General features: G+C 45.9%; 1 protein-coding gene across 1 annotated transcript; it reads left to right on the top strand.

Annotated features, from left to right (window-relative positions):
- Positions 1 to 218: 218 nt before the first annotated feature.
- Positions 219 to 4,394, top strand: LOC136641802 (ankyrin repeat domain-containing protein 23-like). The gene is made up of 4 exons (XM_066617839.1): positions 219 to 416; positions 975 to 1,168; positions 1,353 to 1,481; positions 3,135 to 4,394. The coding sequence occupies exons 1-4, from the start codon at positions 233 to 235 to the stop codon at positions 3,360 to 3,362; spliced, it is 735 nt and encodes a 244-aa protein (XP_066473936.1). The 5' UTR covers positions 219 to 232; the 3' UTR covers positions 3,363 to 4,394.
- Positions 4,395 to 11,249: the final 6,855 nt, after the last annotated feature.

The raw sequence follows: 11,249 nt of genomic DNA, 5'->3' as shown, positions 1-11,249 counted from the left end.
TCCAGAAAAACCCTACTAAATGTTTCAGTAAGCAAATAGATTCTAAACAGCAATGCCTTGGGATGAACCCAAAGGGAAGTGACTCCTGGGTACCTTGTGAGGGTGGCTAACCTTCTTTCCTTCCTGTTTCTGTATCAGCAGCTATTGTCTCCAGTCCAAAGTTTTGCACGCTCAGAGTTCTCACAGTTGAAGCCTGTCCATGTGGACGGAAGGTGTCTCTTCAGTTGGCAAGATGGGCTTCTACATCAGTTCCCTCTCTAAAGCACCCTATAGCAACAGGGCCCCGCTAGAGCACTCGCACCCCCCTGCCAAGCGATACCAGGCAGCTCCCAGCTACAACTACAGGTGGACGGAGCTGCACTATGAGGCCAGCCGCGGCAATGTGGAGAAACTGGAGCACCTCCTGGTTACCTCAGGTGCATATGTCGGTGTGGATGTGTGCGTCAGATGGGCCGTATGTAGCTTTGGGACTGTGCGTTCAAAATACACGCAGCATTTTCCCAGGTTTCAAGTTTCCCCCTGCTGTGAGGTGCCCTAATGCAGACTGAGATGGGGATAAGGGGAAAGGGTTAAAGCTCCCTGAAGTCATCATCCCAGTATGGATCATGACCCCCTCTGTGCCTGCTACGAGTTTAGGGGGACGCGCATGCTTGTTCAAAGGTATTGTTCAACCTTCCAGGATCCTGTGAGTCATATCAGTGCTGTGATGAACTTACACTGATTTTCTGTTAGTTCAGCTCTTGCAGCTTGCCCCAGAAATGCCCTGGGAACTGTAGTTTGGTCCCTGAATGTGCTGAGAACTCTACTGGAGATCTTCACCCTCCCTTTGCACAGAGCTGTAGTCCCCAGGCTTCCACAGGGAAGGACTATGAGAAATCTAAGTCTGTAGGGTAGGAATATTCTCAGACTTGGAGTAAATCTAACTCATAATGAACAGTTATTTCTCTGTGCTACTTTTTGTCCCCTGGTTTTAGGCAAGGAGCTGGTAGACAGGAAGGATTATTATGGCAAGACTCCTCTCTACTGGGCGGCCTACAAGGGGCAGAGGCGCTCAGTGGAGCTACTACTGCAACATGGCGCCAACGTCAACATGTGCTGTAAACACGGAGGAACGCCGCTTCATGCTGCCATTGGTCTCTTCCCAGACTGCACCTTGCTATTGATTCAGGTAATGCCCCAGTTAGTGCTCCTCCATCTTGTTTTTGGTGATGTTAACCTCTTGCCTCACAAACATTTGTTGTTTTCCTTGGAGATATCAAGCATTGTTGGTTGGCGACCCAAAGAAAGGCTACCAGGGTTGGGGGATTTGAGGCCTGTTGTTCATGGCACTGATGAGTTGTTCTTCTCTTCAGTATGGTGCAGATGTGAACCTGCAGGATAACTGGGGGGTGACGCCCATGTACCTGGCTGCCTGCAGTGGACAGACGGAGTGTATCAGGTTGCTGGTGCAAGCAGGTGCCTGCATCTCCTACAGAAACAAGGTAACCTTTTGCTGAAGGAGTGTCTGGCCTTTCCTGGGTACGTTCTCTTGTTGGCCTGTTTACTCTGCCTAGAGCCATAGTTGTGAATTTCTTAGACCTTTACAATTAATTTCTGGTCACTGGGACACCACTGCATTGAACAGTACGGGTTTAATGAGAAATTAGGGGTGCAATCCTAACCCCTTATGTCAGTGCTTTCTAGCACTGACATAAGGGCAATGCAGCTCTGAGGTAAGGGAACAAACATGCCCTTATTTTGAGGAGGCCTCCATGAGTGACACCCAACTGCAGGATGCAGCACGTGTCCCATTGGCTCCGCTATGCCAGTGCGGGAAAGCACTGACATAAGGGGTTAGGATTGCACCCTAGAGGTAACTATACATGAGCACAGGGATGCCATTTTGAAATGCAAATTTTAGAGAGTTCCTATTCGTGGATTTCGTCTGATTTTGGATGCCTGATCTACTGTCCTTTCTGAAAACACCTTCAAATGCTTCTGCTGCAATTTTGCCCAGGACAGATGTGCATTTTTCTGAGAGAAATTGTCTTTCCTTCTACTAATGAGCATTCCTTTTGGTTTATTAAATTTTATGTTGATTTCAACGCTCTTCAGTATCTCAGAAAAGCACCTGTACAGGACAGGTGATTATCAACTAATCTTTAAAATCAGGGGTCTCTGAAGTTTTTGGCTGAAGGGCCACATCAAATAGCAGGTACAGTGTTGAGGGCCGGAAAAAAAAATTAAATAATAAAATTTAAATAAATAAATTAGAGATGGAATTTAGATGCATTAAATTTCTCCAAGCACCAACACAGCCCAAGAAATAAGGCACACACTTAAATGGCCCCCATTCCCCCACCCCAGAAGCACAACTCCAGTTGTATTCAGTCAACTGGGCCAGAAGCTCTCAGGGGATCAGAGGCTGGCTGCGGGCTGGATAGAGGCTGGCCACGGGCCACGCCTGGCCCCCGGGCCGGGGTTTGGAGACCCCTGTTTTAAATTATTTCGCTCTAGTTTTTGTTTTGATAAACAGCCTTTATTCCTGATGCCCAATTTAACTTTGATCGGCATTGAAGGCTTGGCTCTGGGTCCCAGCACAGCTGACACCCAGACTATGGATTACCCTTCCTGGGTAGATCAGCCTGGGCCCATTTTTGCTTACCATTCAAAGAGCTGTTAAAACTCACTTATTTTATCAGGACTTGAACCTATTGTCTCATTTAATTCTGCCGTCATCTGTTTCTGCTGCTGCTATTTGTTGGCGTGATTTTTTCATGAGCTTTCTGTTTTAAATTTTTAAAACACTGAAATTTGTCCATCATTTTGAATATTCTGCATAGGAGAAGGGAGCAAAAATAACATGAAGTAAAGTGAAGTAAATCCCATCCAGTAGTGTAGCTATGGGGTGGGACGGTGTGGTGAGTACTGCAGGCAGCGCAACGTGACGTGTGAGCAGTCCCTCCCGCTCGCCGTCAGAGCCATTCCAGGCAATGAAATGCATTGCTCAGGAGACACCAAAGGGTGCATTGCATTTTGCTGCCCAGTATAATAACATGCTACCCCCCAGCTACTCCACTGCTCCCATCATCTCTTTTTGAGTGTATGCCATCCAAGCCAAGCGCTGATCCTTCCTTTCATTTTTCCTGTTGCAGAGAACTGGAGCCCCTCCCAAGCGCCTGGTCTCACAGCCGGCCCTGATCTCCTGGATGGAATCTTGCCGGCAACAGCCCCGTTCCCTCAAGCACCTCAGCCGCCTAGCCATCCGAACCGCTGTCGGCCACAGGAGGCTCCAAGCCATCCGAGACTTTGATCTTCCTCCTCTACTCAAGCAGTACCTTCTGTTTGAAGACCTGACTCTACCAGACAGGCTGTGGCCTTGAGACAGGTGTCGCTGGCAACTCCCAGCTGGCTAGGATTGGGATTGTTCCCGGGAATTAGAAGGCTGCACAGCATGATCCCTGGCCAGCAGCCAACCTTCATCTTTCAACTTGGGTGCCAGCACCAGCAGCTGGGAGAGTTTTGCTTCTCACACAAAAGATGCAGGCTGAGCATGTCATGTTTTTCCTTGCTCAGCAACTTTTTGTCAATTCTCCCTGTCCCTTGGGCATTTGAACACGAGAACTGCCTGGTTGGATCAGACCAAACCTCCATCTTGTTCAGATCTCTGTTGTCTATCTCCAGTCCCTGGTATTTTGAGGTATATTACTTCTGGAGGTTCCATTTAGCTATTTGGAGAGAGGTCAGCCAGAGAAATTTGCACAAAGTTTATCCTTGAGTCTCCAGAGGTTAGAAGAAGAAAGGGTGTTGTCCCCTGTAAAGCGCTACCTTTACCTTTAGAACTGTCATATCTATTAAGGTTCTTTGTGATGAGACCAGAGTGCTAGATAATTTTTCAGAATGGTGGACCCCCAAAAAATTGCCCTGTTGTCTGAATTCTTGCTACTTTTTCTTCACATTAAGGACAAAGATAGTTCTCATTTAAAATACGTGGACAAACTTGTGTGCTTGCTAAACATGTACATATACACACATGCACACTTGTTAGAGAGTCAAAGTTCTGTTGGAAATATTTCCAATTTAACCCAGAGTTTCCCTCCGGTAAGGTGTAAAGGCTGTAAGGCTGCAATCCTGTACGCACTTGCTTAGGAGTAAACCCCCATTGATCATAGTGAGACTTATTTTGGAGTAAACATGGGATTGCACCGTCAGAGGTCTGTTGGAGAGACAGGAAGCCAAATTGGGTTTTGAGAAGGATGGGATTGGCAGGCATTGCAAGAAGGGGAGGAGGTGTAGATGACGATTCATTTGTGTTAGCAAAGGACTGGCCGATATCCTAGAAAAGTTGGTTGGGGATTCTTGATGATAAAGGAGGGCAGAGTGAGGGGTGGGAATTCTTTGGAACCTGTCGCAATCAAGGGAGTTGGGGTGCTCAGAGTTCTTGGCTCTCAAACCCTGAAGACCTCAAGGCCCCCCTGTCCAGTAGTACTGCCACCACCCTGTATGTGCCGGTGCCTCAGTCCAGGGACACTGAGACCCTCTAGGCTTAACTCTATCGCTTGCAGGCACTGAGCTCTTTCTCCAATTAAAGCTTCAGTCCTCAAGTTACTAGGCCTCAATGAGCACTTGGTAGCTGACCGAACGGCTAGGCAGGATTCTGAATCTTTGTCCCCAACAGATATTGAAACAACTTGGTAAAGGAGATTTTACTTTATTAATACATAAAGCAGCAAATGCTAGAGGCATAAACATCTAGGAAACATATCAGCAATAAAATAATGAAGCTAGCTGGCTATCTCTATTGTAATACCTCTCTCTCACCTGGGTCAGCTTTTCTTGTAGATCTTTTAGCTCCAGGCTACCTGTGAGGCCAGATGCCCATGGTGGACAATGGAGCTCACAGCGTGCAGGATGTTGCACCCCAAAACTCTGCCCAAGAAGAACCGAAAACACCTCTTGGGGCACTCATTATTATACTTCTTATGCTAATAGTACTGACGTGGCTTCATACTTATTTAGACTGTCCAATCAGAGACTTTTGAGGACAGAACCTTTTCGGAATGGGTCTGGTTGCTAGCCCTCCTAGTTCTTACCCCTCCCAACTGGAGATCCATAGCTGCATTCCATTCTGCTTGATCAGGCGCCCCTCAGTCTACTGAGGTGTTAAACATTCCAATGGGTTGTAATTCTTGTCCATCCTTTCTGGCCAGCTAAGGAGAGACAACAATCTTTTTGTTTGTTTACTCACATTCTTGCAGCTAGGAACTGCGAGCCACTTCTCCGTTACTGACTTAGTTTGGTTCAGGCTTCACATGCTGACCTAGGCCTAAACTGTACATATTCGTGACAGAACTGTAAAGACTTGTCAATGGAAATTAAGGAAATCAAGTTGGATGGGGGAAAAAATAAAACAAAATGCAGCACTCCAGAGCATGAGAGGCTGATGAATGCCATACAGAATGTGTTGCTAGCCCTGCTCAGCTCCTCACAGCTTGTGCAAAAACCCATGCTCCTTTCTTATCCTGGCCTTGGATGCATGACCAGATGGTTATCTCCCCTCCTGTTTGTCTACATGCCCCAGGATGTGCTTATAGCCATCACTGTGTGATTAAACCACCTTCTGTCTTCATTGGGTTTCTTTTCATGATATTCTCTTCATTGGCAGATATTCTTTGTTCTAGAGGAGACAGAAAAGGAGGTCTTAGCCACATCCGGCAAGTCACAGTCACCTTCTGTGCAAAGTGAGAATGGGGCCAGTTTTGTCAGGGGTCGGTCTGTTTGCCAGAGAGCAGACAATGACCTGGGTCCTCAAAATGTTCAAACTCCGTAATAAAATTGACACCATCTAGCAGTAAGGGCTTCACAGTTACGGGGCATGTGAACTCAGGCTTGACACTGTACATTTACCTTATCTATGCATCTTAAGAGAGAGAGAGAAAGAGAGCCACAGAAGTTGACTTGTTTGGGCTAGGTGTTATGGATATGTACATGTTAGGCCTTGGTTAGAAGGTTCTGTTCTCAAAAGTTTCTGATTGGACAATCTAAATAAGTATGAAGTCACCTCAGTACTATTAGCATGAGAAGTATAATAATAAGTGCCCAAGGGGTGTGTCGGGTCCTTCTTGAGCAGAGTTTTTGGCGTGCAACATCTTGCACTCGGTGAGCTCCATTGTCCACCATGGGCATCTGGCCTCACAGGTAGCCTGGAGCTAAAAGATCGACAAGAGAAGCTGACCCAAGTGAGAGTTAGGGATTAATAGAGATAACCAGCTAGCTTCATTATTTTATTGCTGATATGTTTCCTAGATGTTTATGCCTCTAGCATTTGCTGCCTTATGTAACCTTATGTACTTAATAAACTAAAATCTCTTTTACCAAGTTGTTTCATTGTCTGTTGGGGACAAAGGTTCAGAATCCTGCCTAGCCATTCAGCAAGCTACCAAGTGCTCATTGAGATCTAGTAACTTGAGGACTGAAGCTGTAATTGGAAAAGTCGCTCAGTGCCTGCAAGGGATAGTTAAGCCTAGAGGGTCTCAGTGTCCCTGGACTGAGGCACCGGCACATACAGGGTGGTGGCGGTACTACTGAACAGGGCCCTTGAGGGCTTTAGGTTTTGAGAGCCAAGAACTCTGAGCACCCCAAACCCCCCTAAGTTTGCGACACTGGTTTCTCCTGCAGGCTGCCATTTTGCCATCAGTGGCCTAGCGGAATGCTATAGTGGTTAAATGCAAAGAATATGTGATATACGTAGTTGTTCTTCTCTGTTGTAAACTTTACTGAAAATACTGTTAAAAACCATTTGTAACAAAAACTGTAAGGGCTGCTGCTGCTGTTTGTTTTTTATTTTCTGTTCCTTATTTTTGGTCATTGTATCAATAGGATGTTAAATGTTGCTATCCTACTAGTTTATTGTCTTGAATTGATATATGAGCATCTTTGGGTGGAAAAAGTGACTTGTAGATGTAATCATTTACCTAAAGATGCAAGAGGCATTATCATACTCTTGTGCAGTTCTCGATCATGGTGGTTAAGTCTAGAAAAAAGGCATCCGAGGGAGGGGTGTGATTGATACAGATAAAATTATGCAGGGGATGGATAGAGTAGAGAGAGGGTGGTTCTTTTCCCTCTCATCCAGCACTAGAATCAGGGGACAGCCACCAAAATTGAGTGTCTGGAGAGTTAGAACAGACAAAAGGAAATATTTCTTTACCTAGTGTGTGAGTAATCTGTGGAACCCCTTGCCACAGGATCTGGCCTAGTTGCCTTTAAAATGGAATTGGACAGATTAAGAAAATACAAGATGCAAGCCATGATGGGTATGTGCAACCGCCTGGTTTTAGAAGTAGCTACCTCTGACATGCCACTCCCTTGTACCTGGCATTTTGAGGTAGCCTGCTTCTAAAACAGGAGGTTGCACATACCCATCAATGCTTGTAACCTGTGATGGACTTCTCTTCTAGAAACCTGTCCAATCCCCTTTCAAAGGCATCTAGGCCATGAACCACCGCCACATCCTATTGCAAAGAGTTCCACAGACTAATTCCCTGCCCCTGGACAGAGTAAAGGAGTGTGGTTTTGTGTAGACACACCTTAGAAGTGTTATGCTCTTAATTTTCCAATCCAAATTGTGAACAGTAAGGCCAACTCTTGTTTCAACCTTGTGTGTCATCTTCAAACGTTCTACTTGGCAGGCCAATGCACCAAGCAGGTGCAATTCATCTGCTTTGCTGTCTTCGCACAATTGGGTTAGCCAAAGGCTCTTTGAAGGATTAGCAGTATTCTGGAGTTCCATCTAAGCTTGCCCGACTTCATATATATGGGCAAATCTACAGCACAATTTGGGCGCAGTGGGACAAAGTGTGGCTGCTTCCACACTAAAACCTGCCAGGTCATTGAGGACACCTAGCAATACTATTTTGTCTTCAAAATTAATGGTTTGTTTGACTCAGTTTAAGGCTGGAGCGTTCATCCCTGGCTACAGTAGCCAGCCCTTTGCCAGAGAACTTTATGTATGTTTTTGGAGGTGGAAAAGACCAGCTGTACAATGCAAAAGTTTGCATTTCCATCTCAGCAATCTGTAAATGTTGATCTATAAATACACTCTCTGGAGATTCCAGGTTTTGCTGTGGTAACTGGGCAGAGATGCAGCCAGGAAAGTATTAGAGAGTAAAGCAGGAAGCTGTTCCAACAGGTGCAGGGTGAATGGGGAGGGTAAAGCGAGAACTTTCCAGCTGTCCTGGGTTCCTGAACTGTTCCGAAGTTGGGACTGTGTTTCCAAAAACTACAGTTGCAATCCAATTCCGACCCTCTTTCCTTGCCACAGCTATGCTGGGGGATTCAGGACCCCCCCCCCTTCCCCAGCTACAGGGACTAAAAAGGGAAGCAGTGGGAGCTCATTGGACAACACTATCAAGGGCTCGGAAGACGCCTGGCAGGTCTGGAAGCTGTGCTGTCCCAGAACACTTATAGGCTGAATCCAGAAGGAGCTTGGCTAGTTAAATCTCAGCACACAGTAAAGGTAAGTCTGATGCATTTTCTACATTTGACAGGAACTGTGTACTATGATATATATTTTTCTTCTTTAACACGAACTTTATTAAACGAAGGTTCTTTTTCCAAAAGCAAGATAAAAGATTAAACAGTGAATTCTCAATGGAACTAATAGTCCATTAATGCTGAAAGTCCATCAAATCCGGATGCATTGATGGCAAAAGACACGCCATGTTCCAGCATGGGTGCACAACATACATGACTAGTTTTTAAAGAAGCAGGCAACATCCATTATTTCTGCAGTCCATTAAATCAAGGCCTGTTAAACCAAGGATTCACTGTAGTTTGAGAAAACAGGCAACTTTAAAAATACATACACACCTTAACATGGTACTGTTACAAATATAAAAAATAACGACTGCACAGAAAGTAGCTTTTGCATTGAAATGTTATCAAACCAGTGATGCCTGCAGGTTGGGAAATGAGTGAATTACACTAGCTAGCAAATTAGAAGAAGACACACTTATGAAATGCTAGGAGAACAGGTGCCTTCAAGTTGGAGACCTCTCCAACTAGCTTCTGTAATGCTCTTGGACTCTTCAACATCTTTTGGGTTAGCCAAGCAAATGGGAATGGTTTTCTCTGATTGTGAGAATACAAATAGTTCTAGTCACCTATTCTGAGAAATTGCAGCCCCATTGTTCAGCTCGTAACAGACAAAAGTTGATCTGTTTGTTGTGCTTTATGATCTGTACTGGGAGAATGTAATCTGAATTAGATATGGTTTCTGCCCTTGCCTTGCAAATTCTTTCCCAGGCTCTGTTCTTCTTACCGGCATGAATGTCTGGATGTATGTATACGGTATTTGCATCAGTTAAGCTAATGCAGTGTAGCAATGGAGAGACTGTGCTATGAACCAGGAAGATCCTAGTTTGATTTGCATCTCTCTCGTGAAATGCACACAAGGTGGCCCTCTGCAAGCCATTTCTTCTTGGCCTCAAAATGCAGGTGATGAAACTTACAGGGTTGATGCACTCTGAACACTTGCAAATGCTCTCCAGAAGCAAAGTATTATTTAAGTTTGTTCCAATATACAGGTTGAATTACATCTACATACCACCCCAGAGCTGTGATTTGAATATTCTATATGTGCATGCCGAGCATGCGCCAACCCCACCCAGCAAGAGTGCTGAAATGCATGAACCTGTGAAAGTGCAAGAACAGCCTCATCTTTCTGCTGATCCGGAGAAGATAAACTGAGCTCTCCCCAGTTGAAGGCCAGGCCATCCATCCATGGGGGATGCCTGAGCCCTTCTTTACAATCCTCTCTAATCCATCTGAAAATCCAAGGGAGGGCAGCCAGAAAGGAACCTGAGATCAGCTTGGCATCTTTCCAGCTCTGTGCAGCACTGAGTGGTTGCTGACTTGTCTGCTGCCGTAGGAAAATAGCTGGAGCAAACTCATAGCAAGCTGCCTTCAACTGACTGACTGTTGGCCTATCTAGCTCAGTATTGCCCACGCAGACTAGCAGTAGCTCTCCAGGGTTTCGGTCCCCACTGGACTTGGAAGTGGCAAGAATTGAACCCAAGGCTGCAGAGCTACAGCCCCTTTCCTTAAAATGCAGCAAGTTTTCCAGCTATAGAGAACTTCTCTTTCAGCCAGGCTACTCAAGAAAATAAACAGAAGAAGTGGGTGGAGGATTTTATTTATTTCTCTCCCACTTTTCTATTCCCAAAAAATAGAAACTTCAAGGCGATTGACAATCCTAAACAACATCCAAAAATGGTTGGTTGGCAACTTTCAGTTTCGAAAGACTATGGCATCGCGCTCTGAATGGTGGTTCTGGAACAGTGTCTAGAGTGGCTGAAAAGGCCAATTCGGGAGTGACAATCCCTTCCACACTGGGAGCAAGTGCAGTCTGTCCCTGGTCTGTCTCCCTGGCTATGGGCCTTCCTTCTTTGCCTCTTAGCCTCAGTCTGTTGGCCAAGTGTCTCTTCAAACTGGGAATGGCCATGCTGCACAGCCTGCCTCCAAGCGGGCCGCTCAGAGACCAAGGTTTCCCACTTGTTGAGGTCCACTCCTAAGGCCTTCAGATCCCTCTTGCAGATGTCCTTGTATTGCAGCTGTGGTCTACCTGTAGGGCGCTTTCCTTGTACGAGTTCTCCATAGAGGAGATCCTTTGGGATCCGGCACTGCTGAAACAGACGCCTGCGTTGGCTCGGTCATGCCGTGAGAATGGATGATGGCCAGATCCCAAAGGATCTCCTCTATGGAGAACATCCAAAAATAAAGTGATATAAAAGAACCTGGAGCCTACCCACAATGGCCATCGCCACCCAGCGTATGCCTAATATACATTTAGCTTTCTGCAAATTGTAATTGTGAGCTGCTTTGGGAGCCTGAGTGACGTCTAGGCTGTAACTCTATTACTGCCACACGTTTGACATGGAGCTGCTTTTGAAAAGCATTCAGGAACATCAGCTGGGGCAAAATAGCACAGCGAGAGTTCTGAGCCCTGCCAGGTTGCTAGTGCAGCTGATTTCATTGGTGTCTGTTCCGCACAGGCTTCCGATCCTTTCCTAGGCACGATTCAAAGCACTAGTTAATCACCATTGACTGAAGACTTGGCATTTTCAGAACGCAACTGATTTGCCTGCTGCAGGAAAGACATCATTTTACAGCCCAATACTGGCAGAACAAGCCTTCCACCAGTGGTGATTGCTTAGCAGCAGTAGCAGCAGTAGCCACCGAATCCTAACCCCTTTCCCAGCAGTAGCGTT

The sequence above is a fragment of the Tiliqua scincoides genome, chromosome 2, assembly GCF_035046505.1.
Source record: "Tiliqua scincoides isolate rTilSci1 chromosome 2, rTilSci1.hap2, whole genome shotgun sequence".
NCBI lineage: Eukaryota > Metazoa > Chordata > Lepidosauria > Squamata > Scincidae > Tiliqua > Tiliqua scincoides.
Note: the sequence above shows the minus strand (reverse complement) of the source record. Positions and strands in the feature narration are given on the sequence as shown.

Coding starts and splice junctions, on each gene's coding strand:
- LOC136641802 (XM_066617839.1), top strand. CDS start 233: ATGGGCTTCTACATCAGTTCCCTCTCTAAAGCACCCTATAGCAACAGG. Junction 1,169..1,352: donor GCACCTTGCTATTGATTCAG/GTAATGCCCCAG, acceptor TCTTCTCTTCAG/TATGGTGCAGATGTGAACCT. Junction 1,482..3,134: donor GCATCTCCTACAGAAACAAG/GTAACCTTTTGC, acceptor TTCCTGTTGCAG/AGAACTGGAGCCCCTCCCAA.